This window comes from Phoxinus phoxinus (genome assembly GCF_949152265.1).
Source record: "Phoxinus phoxinus genome assembly, chromosome: 18".
Taxonomy (NCBI): domain Eukaryota; kingdom Metazoa; phylum Chordata; class Actinopteri; order Cypriniformes; family Leuciscidae; genus Phoxinus; species Phoxinus phoxinus.
The window spans coordinates 17,930,888-17,956,123 of NC_136893.1; the positions used below are offsets into that span (position 1 = coordinate 17,930,888).

Here is a 25,236-nt window from a genome sequence, read left to right on the forward strand (position 1 = left end):
AGCTATGTTATAATGACCCGTGATCACTCCAAGAACAGCATGAACATTATTTAAATCTGCTTTCTAGGAAAGAAGATAAAGATTTAAAACACGTGACAACTTGCCCCAACCTGACATTTAAGAAAAAAATATGCTTGTCCTGAGAACACAGTTCTACATTTGGATACAATTAGCCTATTCATCCAACAGCAATGCGATTAAACATTTGGAGTAAAGAAAATATTCTAAATGAAGAGATTGCAAAACAACAACAACAATAATAATAAAACACTCTCAGAGAAAACACAACTTTTGACTCGGTTTGTATCAGAACCATTTTTGTAAGCCAGAGAGAATAAAAATGTCGTTACGTAGGCTGAGAAACTTTTTGGGCAATATTGGCATCCTCAACTGCTTTCGTAGTGGAACTTGAACCGCGCCTACTTTGCATCAAGTATAAAAGCGCTAAAAAATCTAAAGTAGCCTACAACTCTTTTTCACGATAACTGAAGGATGGCCAACAATAAGGGGAATATACTGAACAATCGAATAGATGACAGCATAAACTGCCCGACAGAAAATGACGACAATCAGCAGGTATGACATATCACTTTAAGAGAGAATTTGTAAACATCAGTGGGTTTGGTATAACTTACATGGCTTCGGCAACATGGAAACTCTAAAATATGTTGGAACAAATCTAAAAACAGTTGGCCAATTGGCATGTGAGTCTATGCTCATTTTGCGGGTGACTTAAAAAAATATTTGAAGTGTCCGTATTACAGTGTAATTATTTAAGTAACCTACTGAGTAGGCTAATAATAACTACATGTAGCCTATACTTATACTTACTATAGGGTTAGGGTATGATTAGGGTGTGGTTTAGTGTTGGTTGCATATAATTATGCACAAACGTGTAACAAGGACACTGTAAAATAAAGTTTTACCAAAATATCAAATATATAGCCTATTTATATTTTCTGACTTGTTCTAGGCTATATTAAAATGCTTCATATTTTTTTTTGTTAAGAGGATTGTTCACCCAAAAAAGAAAATTCTGTCATTAATTACGCGCCCTCAATATCGTCTCAAACTCATAAAACCATTTCATCTTCTAAACACAAATGAAGATCTTTTTTGTGAGAAATCTGAGAGATTTCTGTCCCTCCATTGGCAGCTCAACTGACACTTTGACGCTTCAAAAAGTTAATAAGAGATCGTAAAACTAGTTATTGAGTTAAGTCCCATTTTAATGAAGAGACACGATTGCTTTATATGATGAACAGATTTACATGCTTTTATTCACATACACTTCCCAAAAATTATGTAATTTATTACACTCCCTCATGCCGTCTCAAACCCATAAAACCAGTTAATCTTCTAAACACATCTTTTTGATTAAATCTGAGAGATTTCTGTCCCTCCAATGACACGTTGACTGTGACGCTTCAAAAAGTTCATAAAGAGATCTTAAAACTAAGTCCAAATTTATTTTCTGAAGAGACACGATCGCTTTATGAACAGATTAAATTTAGGCTTTTATTCACAGTCACAAGTTTTTGGACACCCTATGTTCCGTTTCCAGAGTACTCTCGTGTTGCATAAGCTTGCTTACGCATCGGTAAAGCTCCTTTCTCGAGAAGATTGAAGCCTAAAATTATCCTTATAACTTGATTATCCAGCTCTGCGGGACTGGATTCGCAAGCTCATTCCGGATAATTCCCCGCATGCCTCACTCTCTGATTCGCTCTCACCGGTCGTCCCTGACGGCCAACGCCCGTCTGCTTCCGCCTCCATTTCCATCACTTTCGGTGCACCGGAGGGTGAGGACGTCCCTGACGGCCAACACCCATCTGCTTCCGCCTCCGTTTCCATCACTTTCGGTGCACCGGAGGGTGAGGACTGATGCTCACAGAGATGAAGGACACGGATAGAGCTTCCTTCCTATTTCACCGGCCGGTCTGTTCGGCCAGTCCGTTAAGGGCTTCGCGGAGAGCTTCACCGAAGCTCAGAAAGCGTCACAGGCCTTGCGACACTTTCTGCCACGGCGCTCTAGTTCTGCGTCAGGCCGCTCGAAGAAGAAGCCGCCTGCCCAGACTTCAATGGTGCCACCGCCTCCGCCGCCAGCTTTCCAGCGCCGTCAGCCCACCGACGCTCGCCAGCGCTCACGCTCGTCGAGCCGTCGAAGACCGCCTCCCCCTAGGGGGCCGAGACCAAGGATTGTGGTGAACCCCGAGCCTCTGAAGCCCTCCTACCACCAGGGGAAAACGTCGACGGTTAAGTCTCGCTGCGGCCGGACCACCGTCGAAAAGTTGGCGCACACTTCCCCCAGTTCCCGCTTCAAAGGTGACTGTTCATATTGCAACAAACAAGCCCGTTGCACAACATGCTCGCCTGCACACAAATGCCGTTTTCAAAGCGACCCAAATAAATCTGAAAAAGAGCAAAATGTCTTTTTTATCCGGTTTATGCCAAATGTGTTCTAAATGTAGGAAATGTGCCCACTATTCAGTATTCAGTGCTCACCCCTACTCATAAACACTGCCCGTTCAGTGTCCCACACACACTTAGGGCTCCCTCCCATAAAACACTTCTCCGCTCTCGCGGCATGTATATCATATGCAGAGCAGACGCCCATAACTCTATGCGCGCCTCATCATATAAGCGCTGTAAATACAGTGTCACAAGCACAAACAGTTCAGGTCACCGGATCCCTTTCACACAGCGATCCGAGCCCTAGCCATACGTGCAAAAGCATGGGAAATCATCCCGGGTGTATCAGAATGGGTGCTACAGACAATAAAGCAAGGTTACTCGCTGCAGTTCGCACGCTTTCGAGCAGTGGTCGAAACGACGGTGAAAAGCGAAGTAGCATATCTGCTTCGCGCCGAAATAGCGAAACTGCTGAAAAAAGTTTTTTTGTGGATCTGAAGGACGCGTATTTTCAAATACAAATAGCACCCCGTCACAGGCCATTCTTGAGATTCGCCTTCGAGGGTCGAGCTTATCAGTACACTGTCCTACCGTTCGGCCTGTCTTTAGCACCACGTACCTTCACGAAGTGCATGGCTAATTCTAGCTCAGTCAGAGGCAGAACTGATTTCTCACAAAGTTTTGTTACCCAGTCATTTGGAAAATCTGGGTCTCAAAATCAATTGGATCAAGAGTTTGTTGTTGCCCAGTCAGAAAATCTCTTTTCTGGGGATAGAAATAGACTCTGTGTCAATGAAAGTGCGGCTTAGGTCACAGCGCGTGCTCTCTATCCAGCGCCTAGTGGCATCATTCAGAACCCGCAACGTCACTCCTCTCAAAAGTTTTCAGAGGATTCTGGGCCGCATGGCCTCGGCTTCAGCAGTGCTTCAGCTGGGGCTGCTACACATGCGCCCCCTCCAGCTATGGCTAAAGTCCTGAGTCCTGCCTCGCGCATGGACGACGGGTCGCCTTTGTCTCAGGGTTACCCAGCACTGTGTGTCGAAGCACTGGAACCTTGGAAGGCAGCCGACTGGTACCAGTCGGGCGTCGATATGGGAACTGTCTCAAAGCTAAAAGTAGTCTCGACAGATGCATCCAACCTCGGTTGGGGGGCCCTGCACGAGGGCAGGCCGATCTCCGGTCTATAGTCAGACCTGGAGAAGTGCCTACACATAAACTGTCTAGAGATGAAAGCGGTCGAGCTAGCTCTGGAGTTTTTTCTCCCACGCTTGAGGGGTCACCACATGCTAGTCCGATCGGACAACATGTCGGTGGTATCCTACATAAACCGCCAGGGCGGTATCAGATCCCGGAGCCTGTTTACCATGGCCAAACGCCTTCTCGTGTGGGCTCAGCACAACCTGCGCTCGCTGAGAGCGGCGCATGTGCCAGGCATCCTGAACTTGGGTCCGGATATGTTATCCAGGGGCAACATTCCCCCAGGGGAATGGTTTCTTCACCCCCAGGTGGATCAGTTGATATGGAGCATCTTCGGCAGGGCAGAGGTTGACCTCTTCGCCTCAGAAGACAACGCTCATTGCCCAACATACTCTACAAAGAACACGGATGCGTTTGACCACAACTGGCCCAATCGCCCGCTCAATGCTTTCCCACCGATAGCGCTGTTAACACAGGTCATCAAACGGATCAGGGAGAGCAGGTGCGCGGTGCTCCTAGTCACCCTGCTCTGGAGGAACCGAACATGGTTCCCGGAGCTGACGCAGCTAGGAGGGACAGCCCCTTGGCAAGTCCCAGTGAGGAAAGATCTCCTCTCTCAGGCCAAAGGGACGCTCTGGCATCCCCACCCCGAACTGTGGGCCCTGCATGCATGGGCTCTCAACGGGTACCCGTTAACCTCCCGGAGGGAGTGTTAAACACCATCACAGAGGCTAGAGCGCCTTCTACCAGGCGACTTTATGCTCTAAAATGATCAGTGTTCTCGAGCTGGTGCTCAACACGGAACATGGATCCAAAAAAAACTGTGGAGTAACGGAGTTACTTCCCTTCCTCCAAGAGCTTTTGGACGCGGGTAGATCCCCCTCCACGCTCAAAGTATATGTGTCGGCCATTGCGGCTTTCCTAATGCCAACGTCTGGTCAGTCACTGGGGAAAAATGACCTAGTCATCCGTTTTCACAGAGGAGCCAGGAGGTTAAACCCTCCTCGATCTCCGTCGGTTCCTGTTTGGGACCTTTCCACGGTCCTAGAGGCCATGAAAGGAGACCCATTTGAACCAATGCAGTCCATAGATTTAAAATATCTTTCACTCAAAACCGTCTTCCTGATGGCCCTTGCCTCAGTTAAGCGTGTGGGTGACCTGCATGCGCTCTCCGTGAGCGCTACCTGTCTTGAGTTTGGGCCCAACGACTCTAAAGTCATCCTCAAACTGAGACACGGTTATGTTCCCAAAATACTTGCCACTCTGTTCAGAGCGCAAGTCATTTCACTGTCGGCTCTCCCTGTATCTGACTGGGAGAGGGACGTGAATTTTCTCTGTCCTGTCAGGGCCCTGAGAATTTATGTGGATCGCTCTGCTGTGTTCAGACAAACGGAGCAGCTCTTTGTATCCTTTGGTGGCCGCACTAAAGGGCTGGCTACCACTAAGCAGAGCCTTTCACGTTGGATAGTCGATGCTATTTCATTGGCTTATGCATCCAAAGGCCTCTGCTGCCCTCTGGGCGTCAGAGCTCACTCTACTAGAGGCATGTCCTCGTCGTGGGCTTGGTCCAGTGGGATTTCACTACAGGATATCTGTAAGGCGGCAGGCTGGGCGTCTCTGTCTACATTCATCAGGTTTTATAACCTAGAAGTTCCCGCGCTACAAGCTAGACTGTTAGCAGTCTAGCCACGCTATAGCAGTTATTCTGCCCGACTTAGGTCCGGCATAACTGTGCTATAATGTGTCAAGCATTCTTTATTTATTAATGTAGCACTTAGGGTCCAATCACATTCGGCCCCACCCCTACACACTCCCTGTTCAGGCCCCCCTTTTGGCCTAAACATTAGTTACTCGTCTTATGAGCCATGGGCACTTGCCCTGGGACAGTAATGAAGGGAGTCTTTGTGAGCACACTCAGCATTTTACACGGGGTTCCCGATGCGTAAGCAAGCTTACGCAACACGAGAGTACTCTCGAAAGGGAACGTCTCGGTTACTAGCGTAACCTCGGTTCCCTGAGATGAGGAAACGAGTGTTGCGTAACCTTGCCGTGTTTGTGCTCCGATTTGGTATCGCTTCAGTCGATGAAAACAAGGCATCTATGGGCGGCGCGGCCTTTTATAATACGAAGCCACGCCCATTTTTGCGGGCTGTGACCCATAGAGGGCGCGAAGCGTCCCCATTGGCTCTCATGTCAGCCGTGCCTCTCCATAGGTTGCAGAAATTGCCGCAGAGCAGCCAATAAGCGCGCGAGCCGTCTCGCTTGGGTCTGCTTGCTGCAGCAAGTGCGTTTTAAATTAAAGCAAATTATAAGGATAATTTTAGGCTCCACTCTTCTCGAGAAAGGGGCTTTCCCGATGCCCAAGCAAGCTTACGCAACACTCGTTCCCTCATCTCAGGGAACCGAGGTTACGTTAGTAACCGAGACGTTTTTCATATGAAATTTAGCAAATATTGTATTGAAAATTAGTAATATATTATTCTGCAGCACAACAAAACATTTTTGATTGCTATTTGAAATGAAATAACATGAACAGCATAACTCTTGAACTTTTCCAATGATGGCCTAAATTTTGTTTGTAAATGTACAACTGCATGTACCTGTATACAGGTATGATGCTATAAAAGTGAAGTGTCTCAGTCACAGTTGGCTGACTGTGCTGTCCAGCTGAAATGAATTAGGGCTTAACGGTTTGTCAAATAGTGGGTGTGCTTTACCCCAGGTTAGGGTCATATTTGCATGTTTTTATATATTGAGTGGCAACCGGGAGGCAAACGTGAACTAACTTCATGAAGAATGAAGGCATTTCCTGCAGAAAAATTGCCCAGAAACTAAAAATACCAGTGAGTACTAGCATACACCATTAAGAGGCATGCAGAAACAGGGAAGAATGGTGACACCTCGATGAACAACAAAATCAAAGGACAAGTCTCCAGCCGTAACAGAAAGTTAACTGCACCAGATATCACAGCACATCAACTTCGACTTTGGGAAGCTGGCTTGATGGGGTGTGTAGCTGCCAAGAAACCCCTGCTGAGAGTGCAGAACAAGGTCAAAAGGCTTCTTTGGGCAAAGGAACACAACAATTGCTCTGTTCCTGACTGGAGTAGGCCTAATGTCTTATGGTCTGATCAATCAAAGTTTGATATTTTTGGGTCTAAAATGAAGATTTTACGTGCGTCGCAGAACTGCTGAGAAGATGATACAAGACTGTGTAGTACCAGCAGTCAAGCATGGAGGCGGAAGTGTTATGGGGGTGTGTTGCGGGCTCTAGAATTGGTGACCTATATAGGGTGACCTGAATTCTCAACAAAGAGGGTTACCATAGTATTCTTCAGAGTCATGCCATAAGATCTGGCTTGAGACTAATTGGACAGTCCTTCATACTACAACAGGACAATGATTCGAAACACGCATCACGCTTCCCAGAACAATATTTATAATCTCTACTTGATTGAACGCCTAGAATTTGTTAGGCAGTTAGAGCTGCAAAAGGTGGCTATTTTGAAGAGTCTAAGATCTAGGCTCTTTGTTAGACAAAATATGTATTTTTGTTCTTTAATTAAAATGTTCTGTATATTATTGTTGGTAAAGAATATCCAGTGATTGTAATGGTATTATGTTGTTTCTTGAAAATAAAACATGAACATTTCATGTCCAAAAACCTTTGACTGGTAGTGTATAAACATTCATCAACTCACACATCAGTTGTGGTAAAGGGAAGCTCAAGCATGTTCGCTTGATGTGCGAGAACCAATGAGGTTCATTTTCATGTGTTACGCAGCATGTTTGAGCTTCAGCAAGAACCAGTGAGGTTCATTCTCATTTGTTATGCAGCACGTTTGAGCTTCAACAAGAACCAGTGAGGTTAATTCTCATGTGTTATGCACGTGTGTTACGCAGCACGTTTGAGCTTCCATAAAAACCAATGAGGTTCATTCTCGTGTGTTACGTAGCACGCTTGAGCTTCTGCAAGAACAAATGAGGTTCATTCTCGTCTTTTACGCAGCACGTTTAAGCTTCCGTAAGAACCATTGAGGTTTGTTCTTGCATGTTTATGTTTACTGATCAATGTTTAAATGTTAATAAAAGCCTAAATTATATCTGTTCATTATATAAAGCAATATAAAGCAAGAATAAAAGAGTCTCTTAAGAAAATTTTGACTAAACCGCTCTGTGGCAAGGTTAGTGTTCAGGGAAGAAGAAGGCGGGAAACGGCGAAGGTTCAACACACTTTAATATCAAAATAAATAAACACAAAACGAAAGTAAAGCGACAGCCCCTCATGGACGACTTCCGCATAAAAACATTGTTAAAACACCAAGTAAATAGTCCAGGCATGGACTCTCTCATCCTTTACTGTCGTCACTCCTTTTCTCAATCCAAAGCCACTCGAGACCGGTGTGGAGCACAGGTGATGCTAATTATCAATCATGCCACCGGCCTCGCCCCGTTCCCACAGTTCTTGGACCCGCCCTGCTTGCTACGTACCCCCATCGACCCTCACAGGCCGGGGGTACCTACTAGACTGTGCTCAGTCCACCAGCCACCTGGTGAACGCCTCCGGCTCCTCCAGCAGGAGGCTCCCGTTCCCTGCTCCTCCCCATCATGGCGGACGGCAGCAGGCACTGGCCTCAGCAAATGGCGGCCACTACTCCGCTCCCTCTCTGGCTCCAGCCGCCCCTCCACAACCCAGGTGGCCGACAGCGAGTTTGTCCGTCTCCCCGGCAAGTCACTCCAGCCCACCACCTCGAGTGTCTATGGCAGTAGAGTCGGCTCAGCTCGATAGCAACGTGGAATTCACACAGCGATAGCAATCGCGCCACCGGCCTCACTCCGTTCCCACGGCTCTGGGCCCCGACCTGCTTGCTGCATGCTCTATTAATATGGATTAGTTTTAAGATCTCTTTCACAAGTTTACATGTTAATGAAATCTGATGTAATATTATAATGCGTATTTGGCTTGCTGTCCGGGGGGAGGGCTCCGAGCTCAGAATTCGGCCCGACCCCAGAGTACTCCCACCCATAACTTTAGAGATCATAGGTATCTATGAACGGACCCAGCCGAATGTGGGGTGAAGGGGTGGAGGTGGGATGCTGAGAAATTAGTCATGAGACAGGAGGTAAGGAAAGGCTTTATTTATGGCTCCTTCTTGTGCTGATTGGATGATTACCTGAACATGCTCCTCCCGAACTTTGTTACATAAAACTTCATTTATGAACTTTTTGAAGTGTCAAATTGGTAGTTGCGTAGCTGTCTATAAAGGGACAGAAAGCTCTCACATTTCATCAAAAAGATCTTCAATCTTCTGTTTTGTAGGTAAACGAAAGTCTTACAGGTTTAGAACAACATGAGAATAAGTCATTCACATCATTCACTAAAGCGTTCACATGTGACATTGATGCTTACATGTTAATCTCGTGCAGATAACTCCAGGCATCCCTTTGTCCAGGAAACTGTGCTATGCCATTGGAGGAATGCCTTATCAAATGACTGCAACCGCCAAGGGCTTTTTCATGCAGATCTTTTTACTGGATGTTGTGAAGGTGAGTATAAAATAATAGAAGATGTGATGTTCTTCAGCAGCTGTCAGTGGTGAACACCATATAAATAGATGTCCTCTCTACAAATTCATTTTCACAGCAGCCTGCCAGACACTCTTGGTAAAACATTACATACCTAATACATTGACCTTCTGAACAAAATATACATAAATTATACATAAAGGAAAAACATTTAGATTGTTAACACTACCACACCCATTAGTTTGGTTAGTGATGCAGGAAATCACCCTATACAACAGGAATATGAATGTTATTTGTTTAATAATACAAAATGCGCCAATTGTTTACATAATAATTATGATTTGTTGGCTTTTTCACTGTGAATGTGCGACATGATATTGTTTGATTTCTTTTAAACTAAATATAATCCAGTTATAATGTATAACTTAACTGAGCATTATTTTCCATTCAAATCTAATAAAAAAAACAATAAGACAATAAAAACATCCCGTTGTGGTTAAAGGATCTAGGCTGATAAATTAAAGGTCGTCGGTTCAAACCTTGTATTCACTTTCCTAATGGGCTATTTGAGGGAGTTTTGAGGCACTCATCATGAGATACAATCACTGTGTGAGCTGTAGTTTCTGCAAAGTTAGAACAACTGAGCATTTATTAAACGCATGAGGTTTATCATGGTCCATCTCAACTCTTCCTCAATTTGCATGTCTGCATGCCACACACTCAACACTTTTTACTGAACTGGTTAGCACAGGAAGTAACAAACAGAGTATGTGAAATATCCTGTGAAAGTTAATATATGTTGTACTTTAACACTTTGGTAAATATTTTTTTTATTTCAAAAGTATTTACATATTATACATAAACATATTATATTTTACAATAATGTGATATAATGAGTGTTTTATGAGAAATAAGTAATTTTCTTCTGGCCAAATGTTTTTCATAGATGGACGCTTTCTCTGCATCCATCATCCTCTTCCTCGGTCGAGCTTGGGATGCCATTACGGATCCTCTGATTGGATATGCTGTGAGCAAGAGTGGCCGGACCAGAATTGGCAAACTTATTCCTTGGTGAGTGAGTGCACTGGTTAATACCTGACTGTGAAGCACTTCCTAAAATCAGACCATAGTTTACATTTATACTACATATTTTGAGCATATAAATGAGGATCTTGTCCTTTTTTATATTATTTTTTTAATATGCCAAATGTGCATTATTATGTGATCCACCCTCTTTACACAGGATTATTTTCACAATGCCACTTGGGGTCCTATCGTACGTCATGCTCTGGTATACCCCACAGGAAACCATGTCCTCTGCCTTCAGTTTCAGCTGGTACTTCATATGGTGCTGTTTGTTTGACACATTCATGAGTGTAAGCCCACTATTACTATTATCTGCCCACAGTTTTCAGTTGTTTTACACATTCAGTGTTAAAAATGTTCAGCTGTTAAGGACATTTCCTGCCTAGGGGGATGACCCAATTTAAATTTGTTTTTGAATTGAGGTAATAATGCTTTAGAATGTAAATTCATTTTACATTGCAAACAAAAATACAGTGTCACTATCAGCTCTTTCTTCTGAAGTACTTATGGTGATTAAATATTCATTGCTGTAGTTTTCAAACAGCTATGTTTGCTAATATAACGTGTTATATGATTCACAAGTTCACAATCCAAAACATTTCTTTCTCTTTCTGTCTTGCACAGTGCTACCATGTGCCGTATTCTTCCCTCAACATGTTTCTGGGGGGGAATGAGAAGGATAGAGACTCAGCCACTGGTTACAGTAAGAAAATATAGCCTCAAATGACTTGTGGTTCAAGCACCACCAATAGCTTTTGTAGGAGATAAGTGTAAGTTGATAGAATTGCCATGCATCTTAACTTTTCATATCCTGTGGCTGTCTCTAGTGTAATTAGTATTACAGCCTTCATCCGTTATTTACAGTGACAAAAAATGGCTGATAATCTAGAAATTTCCAAAGATTGGACATTCAAAAGCATTCAAAAGAAATAGGCCGATTACAAATCATTTTTTCAGTGTAATAACAGTGTTGTGTGCCTTTCAGAATTGAATTTAGAATGCCTTTTAATTTGAATTTAATTTGAATTGAGAGAGCAAAAAAAAAAATATTCAAAATTCTATAAGGAAGTAAAATTAAAATTAATTGGAATTCAAAGAAATACAAAGAATGTTTTTTTGAATGTTGTCTTGAGTTTTGAAAAAGCGTTGACATAGAGAGAGCAATATAGAAAGAGTGATCAAATTTATTAATGAAGAAACTTCACTCTCTTCTACCTTTGTTATTATTATTTGTAAGCAGGATACAGTGGAATTTACAGGGATTATTTATATTTACTTGGATTTAAAGGCTATAACCTTAACTGAAATCTGTTTCCTGTTTAAAAGAGAAAACAGTCAAGACCTTTACTCTCTGTCACGATACAGGAATGGGCATGGAAGTGTTTGCCACCCTGGCGGGAGCTGCCATTCAGGGTCAGATAGTGGGGGTGCACCATGCCAAAAAAACACAAGCCTGCAGCTTACAGAATATAATTAATAATGATACGTATGGGCCTTCTGGGAACCACACAGATGACACATCTCTACAAAATACAGTAAGGCACAAAAAATACCCTTTTACCATTGTATCAAGCACATTGACGGATATAGTGGAAGTTCTTATTAGTTATTGCTTGTGAAATGGCCACACATATTGACTGCGAACTATCAAGGCAACTGTTTTTCTTAAATCCATAATTCAGTCATGTGTAGAAGATAAGATGCTTCCTGTTTTGAGCAAACGTAAGGCCTTTCTCTGGAAGTGTTGTACCAGAGAATGCAGTGTGGGTGCAACGCATGCCTCCAATAGGCTTTAAAGGAACACTCCACTTTTTTTGGAATTTTTTTGGAAACACTAATTATTCAACTCCCCTAGAGTTAAACAGTTGAGTTTTACCGTTTTTTAATCCATTCAGCCGATCTCCGGGACTGGCGGTAGCACTTTTAGCATAGCATAGCATAGATCATTGAATCTGATTAGACCATTAGCATCTCTCTCAAAAAAATTACCAAAGCCCAACCTTTTCGATATTTTTCCTATTTAAAACTGGACTCTTCTGTAGTTACATCGTGTACTAAGACCGACAGAAAATGAAAAGTTGCAATGGTTTTTGAAGATTTAGTTGAATTAACACTACTATTCAAAAGTTTGGGGTCAGTAAGATGTTTTTTATGTTTTTGAGAGCAGTCTCTTATGCGTACTAATGCTGCATTTATTTGATCAAAAATACAGTAAAATCAGTAATATTGTGAAATATTATTCAAATTTAAAATAACCGTTTTCTATTTTAATATACTTTAAAATGTAAATTATTCTGCAAAGCAGAATTCTCAGCATCATTACTCTAATCTTCAGTGTCACATTCTTCAGAAATCATTCTAATATGATGATTTGATGCTTCAGAAACATTTCTTATTATTATCTTAATGCTTAATATTTTTGTAGAAACCATCATACATTTTTGTCAGTATTCTTGGACTGATGGAAATTTTAAAAGAACAACATTTATTTGAAATATAAATCTTTTGTAATGTTAAAAAAATTATTTACTCTTACATTTGATCAATTTAACGTGTCCATGCAGAATTAAAGTGTTTTGAAAGGTATATTGCCTTTTGTCTTGTCATTTTTACAGAGAACAGCCTATATGACTGGTGCATTGATATTAGGAATGCTGTACTTTCTGTGCTGCCTCGTGCTTTTTCTTGGAGTAAAGGAGCAGTTGGGTAAGTCCAAATGAATTAACATGAGTTCAAATACCATGCCACATGTTCTTTCAAGCTTCACTAATAGTTCCACATCAGTTTCAAACACTCTATGGGCCCTATTTTAACAATCTGAAACGCAAGTATCACACGCGAAACACAAGTAACTTTGTGGGCGGATCTCGCAAATCTGGTTGGTCTGAAGTAGCTACATTACTCATAGGTGTGGGCGTAACGTGCAATAAACCAATCAGAGCGTCATCTCACATTCCCTTTAAAAGCAGGCGCGCTTGTTCCATGGCGGATTGCTATTATGATGCTTAAAATAGCATCTGAATAATGCGCCACAGGTTTTTCCTGGTCAGTGGCGGAATTGTTTTCTGAAACTGCAAAATAGCACCAGGAAACGTTTGCGCCGGAACACACCGCCTCTTTTCGCTGAACCTCCCCCCGGGAGCGCAAGTTCATTCACTAATTTACCGACGTGCGTCTGTGGAGGGAAAAGTCCGCTGTGCATCGGGTGCAAGATAGGAATGATACATGCGTCGGTGTACAAAGTCAATTGCGCTGGGTGCAAGATAGGGCCCTATAGCTATATTTATTTATTTTTGGGGACAAATGACTTGATGCAGTGACGTCTTGAGTAATTCAATGATTTGCATGTGTCTACATTTTACTTTAGCCCCTCTGAGTAAACTGGACCGCATAAATGTCTCCTATCTTACTGGTATGAAGATGATATGGGGACACACTCCATATGTGCGGCTTGTATTTGGCTTCCTCTTTGCTTCACTTGCCTTCCAGGTCAGACGTTTTTCTGTTTAAATCATGAATTTATTTTGAAGTGTTTGTAGTTAATATACCAAAATGAACATGATTGTATTGCCTATAAAGATGCCCTGTTATGTATTATATTTTTATATTAGTCATTCAGTAAAGACAACAAATTTAATTTATAAAGTATGACTGTAGTCGTGATGATAAGAATATTTGTTTCAGATGGCTCAGGGAAATTTCGCCCTCTTCTGTACTCATGCAGCGAATATGGGATCATATTTTCAGCATCTTGTTCTCATATTATTGGTGAGATATCCATTATTTCAAAAGTTTATAGTATGAAGTACTGCATGTAGCTATTTCTGCATTATCTAAAAAATGTGTCAGGCTGCTTTACATGTTAAATAGTATAAAATTAAATAGTAAATAAAATGTTTGACTTGACCCATTCAATTTGATGTTACAACATGAAGTATTATTTACTTCTATATTAATTATATTATAATAAAATTATATTAAAGCACAACATATTGGGCCCTATCTTGCACCCAGCGCAATGGACTTTGAACACCGACGCATGTATCATTCCTATTTTGCACCCGCGCACAGCGGACTTTTCCCTCCACAGACGCACGTCGGTAAATTAGGGAATGAACTTGCGCTCGCGGGGGCGGTTCAGCGCATAGAGGAGGCGTGTTCCGGCGCAAAACTTCCATGGTGCTATTTTCCAGTTTTAGAAAGCAATTGCGCCACTGACCAGGAAAAAAACAGTCTAAAGACAGTGGCGCGTTGCGCGTTAGTGATATGGTATTTTAAGGGCGCGTGCTTGGCCATAATGTAGTGTGTTAACGCGCATCCACTTTGATTCTCTAATAATTATAAACAGACGCAGCAGTTTTCATTTTTGCAAATCATACATTATTCCAAGGAAAAATATTAACACACGAGGGAGGTTGTGTCCGTGAAGATGTGAAAAAGATCTATCTAGATAAAAAAAAAAAATCTAGATTAAGCTACACATTTACCCAAATTATACGCCTGTTTAACCGAAGCTTATTTGAGTGAGTTTCTCCCATCATCCCCAGTCTCACTTCTCTGTGTTTTACAGCCCTGACGAGAACGTCGGTTTCCTCGGCTGTGAACCGCTCCTGGCGTGCGCCGGCAAACCCGCCGTTATAATAGCAATCCGCCGTGGAACAAGCGCGCCGGCTCTTAAAGGGAATGTGAGAGGACGCTCTGATTGGTTTATTTCACGTTACGCCCAAACCACACCTATGAATAATGAAGCTACTTCAGACCAAACCCTTTTAGATTTGCGTCGGGCGCACGAGTCATTTATCCGCCGGGAAAATAGCAACAGCGCCGGGATCCGCCCACAAAGTTAATTGCGCTTTGCGCTTTGACACTTGCGTTTCAGATCGTTAAAATAGGGCCCATTATATGTTTTTGAATGTTTTATCTTAAAGGAACACTCCGACTTTTTGGGACTTTAGCCTATTCAACTTATCCCCCAGAGTTAGATAAGTCCATACATGTTATGCCCTAAATTTCATGATTAACTAACTGTATTTTTGTATGTATATTTTTGAAATGCATTTTCTGTAAAGCTGCTTTGAAACAATGTGTATTGTGAAAAGCGCTATACAAATAAACTTGAATTGAATTGAATTGAATACATACCTTTTTCATCTCCGTGCGTGCTATAAGTCTGTTTGACGCACCCACCGCTAGCCTAGCTTAGCACAAAGACTGGATGTAAATGGTTGCAGCTAGCATACTAATCCAAATAAGTGACAAAATAACACAAACATTTTCCTATTTACATGTTGTGATTTGTATAGTCACAGAGTGTACAAAAAACAAAGTCACATGAGACACAGACATATTTTAACTGTATGGGAACTATATTCTCTGAAGGCGAAGCACTGCTACTTGGGCGGAGTGATAACCGCAGCACATGAGATGCGCCGTGGTGAGGAGCAGAGAGTTCGTTCAGAGCGCGTCTCAGGTGCTGCGGTTATCACTCCGCCCAAGTAGCAGTGCTTCGCCTTCAGGGAAATGAGGGAATATAGTTCCCAGTATTTATACAGTTAAAATATGTCTGTGTCTCATGTGACTTTGTTTTTTGTACACTCTGTGACTATACAAATCACAACATGTAAATAGGAAAATGTTTGCGTTATTTTGTCACTTATTTGGATTAGTATGCTAGCTGCAACCATTTACATCCAGTCTTTGTGCTAAGCTAGGCTAGCGGTGGGTGCGTCAAACAGACTTATAGCACACACGGAGATGAAAAAGGTATGTATGGACTTATCTAACTCTGGGGGATAAGTTGAATAGGCTAAAGTCCCAAAAAGTCGGAGTGTTCCTTTAAACCCATGTCAAATTATACAATATTCAGGCAGGTTTAGCTGTTAATTTGAAGGGATAATTATAAGTAGTATCCTTTCTGCTCTTCTACAGACATCAGCCACAATATCAATCCCAGTGTGGCAGACATTATTGGTCAGAATAGGCAAGAAGACCACTATATTCATCGGCCTTTCAGTGAGCACCACTTTTTGTTAATTGTTTTTTTAATGGCTTTAACAATTAAAGCTGTATATTTGTTTCCACGATTTCATCTTTCTTTCTCCTCTCCTCTACAGATTTACATCCCAGCTCTAATTGTGATATCCCTAGTGAACAGTAATTTACCCGTCTTCATTATAATGTCCATGTTAGCCGGCACAAGTATGGCAGCCCTCTTTTTACTCCCTTGGTAACGTAACCCTTATAAAATATCTCTTCTTCATTGTTAAAGGCCTTACTTGCTCCAACACATACTCCACACCAGCTTCTCTTGCATTATTGAGACATTACGCTAGCCCAGATAGTGGTCAGCTGGGAAATATTCTACGATATGCTTGGCAGTGGTTGGGCCAATTTAGAATGATGTTATCCGGAAACTGGTCCCCAAGTCCCCTATGACTTGGAAAGCATACCTTCCCATGCTGTAATGCACATAGTCAAGCTATAAGTAAGATTGTAAGTCAGTAAGATTAAAAAAAGAAAGAAATTAATACTTTTATTCATCAAGGACACATTCAATTAATCAAAAAACAACTTTTACATTGTTGCAAAAGATTTCTATTCCAAATAAATACTTTACGGTTTAACTTTTTATTAATCAGAAATGTATCATTCCACAAAAACAGTTTTCAACATTGATAATAAGAAATGTTTCTTGTGCAACAAATAAGCTTATTGGAATGATTTCTGAAGGATCATGTGACACTGAAAACTGGAGCAATAGCTGCTGAAAATAAAACATTTCACAATAATACTGTTTTTTTTTTACAGTATTTTTGGTCAAATTATATATATTGAACATACCATACACTCTAAAAAAAAAGTGGTTCTTCAGCGGCATACTATAAAACCAGATTAATTGTTTATTTTAGGTCAATGCTGCCAGATGTAGTGGATGACTTCAAAGTCAAGAACCCATCTTGCCAGGATCTAGAACCACTATTCTACTCCTGTTATGTTTTCTTCAACAAATTTGGTGGAGGCATGTCTGTTGGAATCTCAACTTTGGTACTACAGTAAGAGCTTCCTTCAATCAGATTGTTTTTTGTTGGCTAACAATGGTAATAAATGTTATATTTCAACATCTCCTGTGCACAAAGTTTTTATTTGAACCCCCCAAAACCTTCCGTGACTGATACATCAACACAATAACATTCATCCTTAACTCTGCAGCTTCGCAGGATACAAGCCTGGTGCTTGTAAACATAATCCAGAGGTGATATCCTCGCTGCGGATACTCTTCGCTCCTGTGCCCATCAGCCTGTTGCTCATCAGTTTGGTGATTTTTTGCTTCTATCCCATCAATGAAAAGCGACGGCAGAAAATCCAGAAAGCTTTAAGGAAAGCAGGGTATGTGTTTCTGTTTGTATAACATTGAGAGGTATATTTTTCGAGAATAAGTGGCTGGGTTGAGGGGTTGATGTGTGATGCATTCATTCTTTCTACATACTAATAAAATAATGACAGATACGCAATGTTCTTAGTGAACTATAGTGACATTTTTTGTTGCCACATCTTCCTGCTATACGGAAGCAACTTCGTTCAAACTTACAAAAGGTTAATTTTATTTTAGTCTTTGCATTCATTTCAACACTACTATGTTAAGTAACATATTCAGTGATGTCTTCATGTTCTCAAACTGTGTTCCAGTTTTGCATTAGGTTGTAATAACTGTTTAAACTGTGCCTTTACTGCCTGTTTTCTTGACATTTACAGGACAGAGACCAGCATGAAAGAAGAAGAAGAACTGAGCCTATGAAGTAATCACTCAGTATGTCACAAGGATTCCACTACTTTTGTTGTGGAACTGTTAATAATGAACATGTTTTGTTTTGGCTTTGTATTGTGCATGGTGATTATTTCTCAGTTCTGTTCTGGAGGGACCCCAACACGGTTTAGGAATCTCACAAATCTTACACACTCGAGATGAAAGGAGACATTTAAAGTGTGTAGTGCTACCTGGCTTCAAGACCAGTTGCATAAATAGTCACTGATAACAAGTCTGGCCAACTAGCCTACACTCTAAAAAACACTGGGTTAAAACAACACAACTGGTTTGCATGATAATTCCTTTACTTTTGATCATATTTTACAGTAGCATATTTTATATATTTTTAATACATATTGCATACATTTAAGCTCTTTTAACAAATATTAGAAGTAAAATTAAACATTTAGAAGTAATTAAAGTGTAATCGACCAGTCTGTGTTGTCCCAAAATATGCTGTTACTGACTCCATAACCTGTTCATAAACAATCAGTGCACTGTTCAAATAACATATTTTAACTTTCTATGTATTTATATTCTGGGTCCTGTATTTGCTTTGCATAAAATGAAACGAATACAGAGCAACAACAAATTTATAGATTACATTTTTTACACAAACCTGTATTTGACCAAAGACCTGCACCAATTTGACGGAGCTGCACTGCTCTCCCCCGTAGAAAGCCTTGATAAATAACTCAACCCCGGGGTTGTTATCTGACCCAGGATCTGGGTTACAGAAAACTACCCAAACAATTTACCCAAAAGGCTAAACCCAGGACTTGGTAGATAAAAGAACCCAATAATTTTTAGAGAGTTAGTCCAGGGGTAACCAATCTTGCTTTTTTGGATTAAAATTAGACCAATTTACTGTTTTATGTTACTGACATAAAAAAAAATATTACCAGTGTTGAAGTAAAAAATTATATGAGTAACTTGTAAGACTAGTAAGACTTGTAAGACTAGTCTAAGCAGTTTGCAACTGGCCACAGGATTGAGAAAAAATGTGCAGTGTGTCTTTTCTGTATATATCCAGAGCAGAAATGACCCGCCTAAAACCTAGACCACTTGTGAAACCAATGTTGCTGCAAAGTGTTTACACTCTTTAGAGAATTCAACCAATGAAAGGCTTGCTGCTGATACATGTCTATTATTATTAAGCTGAGAGAGTATTAACATTGAAAACTTACACACAGCTTGTTGTGTATGTATGTAGGCCTACTTGTCATATTTTTTGCTCAGAAATAGTAATGATGATAATGATGTAAAAGTGTATAAATAAACAGCCATGTGTAAATATGTCCAAGGTCATCTTTTTGTCATCTTGCCTTGCAGAAAACTGTTCAGCGCCCTCTTGTGGCCAATAGCTATTAGGCCTTAAAGTCACCATGAAATCAAAGTTGACAAAGGTCTTGTTTTTGAAATTGCAGTATTTAATCAAAACATTTTATCCGTGCACATTATTATTATTTTTAATTAATGTGCCCGCCCCTCGTATTCCCATTTTCTCTGAAGATGTGTGTTTCGATAAAGACGGAACAACTGTCACTCACATGAGATCACAGCAATAGCAAACCACAATCACCTAATCAATTCCCCATGGACAAAATCAAGTGTGCCCTACATTTTTTTTCTTGTCCGAGAAGCTATTTCAATATATACATCACAATAGGGAATAAAATACTTTTTCAATTTCCTTTTCATGCCAAATTTAAAGTAACAGTTCATTCAAAAATGAAAATTCTGTCATAATTTACTCACTCAAAACCACTATGACTTTCTCTCTTCTACGGACACAAAATAAGATGTTTTGAAGAATGTTGGTACAGTTTTGGTGCCCATCCAGTTCCATTGCATCCATTCCATTGGCAAAATACGTTCTTATAAGTTCCACAGAAGAAAAATAAACAGTTTTGCAACGACATGGATGTGAATTAATAGTGGCAGAATTTTTAGTTGAAATATATCCCTTTAAGATCAACATGTGTTGGGTGACTGTCAAGTTGTTCATGGAGGGGATGGATGTGGGAGGTGCATATGTGCTACTCCAGTCACCCACATTACACCACTATAAAGTGAGTGCTGAGAACATGTTATATAACAGGTTATAATACATTACAATGAGCTGGAGGATTCAAAAAGGGAATGCTGGACGAGAGGTGAAAATCTGCAATAACTCCCTATGTTATCTATCTATCTATCTATCTATCTATCTATCTATCTATCTATCTATCTATCTATCTATCTATCTATCTATCTATCTATCTATCTATCTATCTATCTATCTATCTATCTATCTATCTATCTTCCATCCATTAATTCATCAAAACATCCATCCTAACACTTTTTGCATGCTAACATCAAAGTTGATAATAAGAATAATAGGCTTTAAAACACCATTATTTGCTTTTGAATATGACTAGTCCTCCAATACAATAGTTATATTTTTCACTCGTAGAAAGGGGACGGGCCACATCAGTCATGTGTCCCCTCTTTTGAGTTTATAGCAGACACACACAGCACAACGCGTCTTCTCGTAGCAGTCACGTGACCCGACAGCACCCCCCCCCCCCTCTCTCCCTTCCTCTTCCTCCCCCCCTCTCTCCCTCCCTCTCTCCCCCCCCCCCCCCCTCTCCCTCTCTCTCCCTCTCTCTCTCTGCCCGCAATCAGCTGTGAGCGAAACAGTGTGCGGGAGGGCTCTTCAGAAACATACACACGAGCGGGATAAAATGGGAGTGGAGATCGAGACCATAACACCCGGCGATGGTAAATTACCCCAGTGCTGCCTCTATCATTTATCATATTTAAAGTAGCATAGCCTACTATTCGTCACGCTGCACGCGTTTAACAGCTTTGTTTGTATAATTCATCTTTCTCTTGCTCCCTGTTTCTCCTCGCGCTGCAATCACAGGGAGGACTTTTCCCAAAAAAGGACAGACATGTGTGGTGCATTATGTTGGTGAGTTGAATAACTTGAATTTCAGATTTTGTCTTGGTCGGTGTACAGTATGGATGTTGTAATATTGCCCTGTTTGAACGTTGTGTGTTTATATTGATATTTTGTAGCTTTGTGGTAAAATGATCAATGGCTTAATTTTAAAAAGGTTAATGTATTAAGAAATATAACATCTGAAAAGTCGAAATGCCGTAAAGATATAGTAAAAATTAGAAGTAAAAAAACAAACGAGGAAGAAAATCAAGCCAATATGCATCATTAGTTTTGTGTATTGTTTGCACACACTATAGCATTTGTCCCCACATGATCCTCATTTGACAGCTGAGACTGAACAGATTTAGTCTTTGTTGGATCGCGTCGGATAGACGGATTATCACTGTCTGGAGTGAGTCGACCCCTGGGATGTTGTGATTGTCTTTTAATTGTTCATACTAAACTAGACATCGCTGTCTGTCAAGTCGATTATTGGATGATTAGGCTATATGCAACCTTGATATAATATTCAACATTGTGCCAAAAACAGCCCACATATCTGTCATTTTAACTTTGCATTACATTCTAATGCCCTTACTTGATTTTTCTTACATATTTTTCCTGGAATTTTTAATTATTTGTGATGCATTTTCCCCATCTTTTTTTCTCTCCATACATTTGTTTTAATTATTAATAAAACTGTTTTATTTTTACTTAGAGTATTTACTTATTTCTTCTAAGTTAATTTATTAATTTATTATTTCTCATTTTTATTATTTTGTTAATTTACACGAGTAAATAAAGGTAAAATAAAAATGGAGGAAAAATGTTGAAAAAAAAGTACATAGAACTAAAATTAATAATAATAATGAGGAAATTAGACTCATGAAGGCACTAAAGCACTTAAAACTAAGTCTCATAATTTATTACATGGGAAAAAGAATGGAAAACCGGTCACATATATTTAGTCTGTTAGCTTGATTTATCCTTATTAGTCATAGCAACAGGTCATAAGGCCAAGAACCATTGTTGTTAAAGAGCATTATAATATTTGCTGTGTACTACAGTATACAGAATAAATTGAACTGATCCCTGATTTGTGTTGATTAGTGGATCCATTTTCTGCTTGACTGACTCACAGCAGTCTTATGTCTGTGGATATGTCACTCCACTCCATGTTATTGTTTCAAATCTTGATAATTTACTGCTATTAGATATGGGTTGGGACGGAAAACCCCCCTGACAGAACAGAACAATAATAAAGTTGCTCATTTATCTGATCATTCTTTTTCTAACCTCATTTCCTGTCTTTCATGGCCTCTTCCTTTTCCTCTCAAATCTTCAGGCTCTCTGACGGATGGACGAAAGTTTGACTCTTCCCGTGACCGTGAAAAGCCATTTAAGTTCAAGATTGGTAAACAGGAAGTGATCCGTGGCTGGGAGGAAGGTATTGTGCAGGTGTGTGAAAATCATAGGGTAACACTTTTTTGATTTAAAGAAGTTTAAATAATATCTTAATAAAGAACTACCAAATCCAGTCTGTCTAGGATTGATATTTCAATGAATAATTTTTTTTATAATTCATGCATATATTTTTGTGACTTTTAGATGAGTGTGGGCCAACGCGCAAAGCTGACCTGTTCACCTGATTTTGCCTACGGTAATAAAGGCCATCCTGGGATTATTCCCCCAAATGCCACCCTCATCTTCGATGTGGAGCTTCTCAGTTTGGAGTGATTTAATGCTATTCACTGCCTTCTGTTAATTTTCATTACTTTATAAATGTTTCAAGTGTCAAAAGTTTAGGGTTACACTTTATATTGTTACACTGTAATTATACATTTAAGTACTGAGTAATATTAAGAAACTACATAGGGTTATATGATTAGGGTTTGGTTTAGGGATAGTTGCATGCAATTATGCATAATTTATAGTTATTACTATGGTAACCACATGTAACATATGTAACAATTACACAGTAAAATAAAGTGTTACCAAGTTTAGTCAGTTTTAGCCATTCTTCTCACATCTTATCTTATTCAGCATTCCACTCTTATATTATATAAATTATTATATATAAAGATCTGTGCTTAATTTGATCTAAATCCACATTTCACATTTTGCTTTGGTCACATTACATCAGAACTAATTCTTAAACTCTTTTAATTTCAGTCCAGAATTCTTCCTGTGTAATTGATATATAACCAAATCATCAAAAACCTTGCAATGTCCTTAATCTTGAACTTGAATGTTGAATTGGCGACCAACGCAAACAGATGTTGACAGGGAATTAGACATTGATCCGACAAAACCCAACAGCATCTATTGCCGTTGGTCGCCGTCTGTCGGTGTGAATTGGCCTTTAGACTTTGTTTCTCTTGTGACTTTTTCTCACACTGTGATTGTTGTTGGCTTGAGACCAAGTACAAGAACCCCCCCCCCCCCCAAGAAAACCATAAATCTGCCTTAAATATGTTATATTTGAGATATAAAAATCTGAATATTTGTTGCATTGTTACTTTTTAGATTGAATAAATTAATAAATTACAAGTAATATTTTTTTACATTTAAAAAATACAGAAGGTAATTTAAAGTATTTAAACACTTTATTTCGATAGTCCACTTTAGACATGCACTAACTATATGTAACTTAGCAACTAGCCTACATGTCAACTAACTCTCATTAGAGTATTAGTAGACTGTAATAGACTGTTAGGGTTAGGGTTGCAAAGTTACTCAAAATCAGTCGAATGTCTGTTGGGGAGCATCAAAATAATGTGTTAGCGGATATTAAAGGGAGGGTTCACCCAAAAATTTAAATTTTGTAATTACTTACCATCAAGTTGTTTCAAACCTGTATGAATTTCTTTCTTCTACTAGACACAAAAGAAGATATTTAAAAAAATGTTGGTAACCAGACAGTAGTCGCACCCATTAACTTCCATAGTATGGGGAAAAAAAAATACTATGGAAGTTGATGGGTGCCGTCAACTGTCTGATTTTGTGTTCAACAGAAGAAAGAAACTCATACAGATTTGGAACAACTTGAGGGTGAGTAAACGATGACACAATTTTCATTTTTGGGTGAACTATCCCTTTAAACAATCAGTCTACTAATACTCCAATGACTTGACATACAGATGCAAAGATACTTATAGTTAGTAGAATGTCTAAATATCAAAATAAAATGTTTCCTAATTTTCAGTCAGTTTTGAATTGTTAGCTTTGAACAGATGGACTTTACACAGGCTCACTGGTTTTGATTAGTACAAAGAATCAAATTCTTGAACAATCCTTGTGCCTCCTTGTGTGTTTTACACCTTCCAGAATTTCACTGGTTTTGTATAAAGTGATCAGAAGTGTTCACAGTGATCAACTGATAAAGTGCTGTCATATCCTGTAATCACACTAAAATGACGAAGTATGATAGTACAGCTATTTCTGTGAATTTGGTGCGTAACATTTTTTTTTGATAGTTGTCGATAGCTATTTGGAAATGTTTTTGATGTGTTTACTTTGTTTTGTGTATGATGAGTTGTGTAGTTGTTGAGTTGCTGAGCTGGCACATTTGGCAGCGTATGGATGCATGCCTCATTTAGTGCTTAAAGATTTTCTGATCATGTTTCACTCTTCTTCTAACAAACAATTAGCTTGCTAACACATATAAAAGATGGGCACTCTGTGTTCTCATTGAGCTGGAACAATTAGTTCTCAAAGATGGACAATGTCTGAAAAGGACATTGTGACCTGCTCTACCATATTTTCATCACACTACTTACCGTTAAAGGGGTACTTAACCGCTGGAAAGATGAATGTGTATTCAAATTGGGTCATGTATGTAGTAGAAATGTTAAATTATTTTAGAAGTTGGTGCCTTCTCGTACATTTCATTTGTACAGAGAGTCTGGCCTCTCTCCATTGACAAGCGTTAACTTCCTTGAAGGCGGGTACTCTGTTGAAGTTTAAAACTATTGGATCTGCCAAGAGTCACTCTGGATCTGCCATAACCAATCGCTAACGTTTGGTCGTGACGTATGACGACTCAAACTAGCGCACAACCTCAACGTCATCGTTCTCAGCCACTCCCTCTGTTCGCTGATTGGACCTGCAAAAAATTGATCGGAGAAAACCCAAGAATATACCACAATCCCAGACCTAGTACCGAAGGAAAATAAAAATTAAGCGGAAGTACGTAGGAGGGCGGAGCCAGGCTATTCTAGACTGAGAAAAGCCAGAAAATTTATTTTTGGCTCATGTGGATGAAAGACAACTCCCAGAATGCACT

The 25,236-nt window shown here is 40.0% G+C and overlaps 2 protein-coding genes across 4 annotated transcripts; both read left to right on the forward strand.

Annotated features, from left to right (window-relative positions):
- The first annotated feature begins 400 nt into the window (after nt 1-400).
- Nucleotides 401-19,323, forward strand: LOC306985415 (sodium-dependent lysophosphatidylcholine symporter 1-like). 3 transcript variants are annotated; one of them, XM_079587651.1, is made up of 14 exons: nt 401-576; nt 9,037-9,156; nt 10,082-10,206; nt 10,379-10,511; nt 10,846-10,924; nt 11,587-11,756; nt 12,837-12,927; nt 13,589-13,710; nt 13,906-13,989; nt 16,150-16,233; nt 16,335-16,447; nt 17,130-17,273; nt 17,431-17,607; nt 17,974-19,323. In XM_079587651.1, the coding sequence occupies exons 1-14, from the start codon at nt 493-495 to the stop codon at nt 18,014-18,016; spliced, it is 1,569 nt and encodes a 522-aa protein (XP_079443777.1). In that variant the 5' UTR covers nt 401-492; the 3' UTR covers nt 18,017-19,323. The 3 variants fall into 3 exon arrangements, 2 of the variants coding, with proteins under 2 accessions (XP_079443777.1, XP_079443778.1); XR_013794793.1 differs by having other exon boundaries at nt 448-576; nt 17,130-17,265; XM_079587652.1 differs by having other exon boundaries at nt 453-576; nt 9,063-9,156.
- A 1,208-nt stretch (nt 19,324-20,531) lies between these two features.
- On the forward strand, nt 20,532-22,954 carry fkbp1ab (FKBP prolyl isomerase 1Ab). The gene is made up of 4 exons (XM_079587818.1): nt 20,532-20,788; nt 20,934-20,981; nt 22,297-22,409; nt 22,560-22,954. The coding sequence occupies exons 1-4, from the start codon at nt 20,752-20,754 to the stop codon at nt 22,686-22,688; spliced, it is 327 nt and encodes a 108-aa protein (XP_079443944.1). The 5' UTR covers nt 20,532-20,751; the 3' UTR covers nt 22,689-22,954.
- The last annotated feature ends 2,282 nt before the right edge of the window (nt 22,955-25,236 follow it).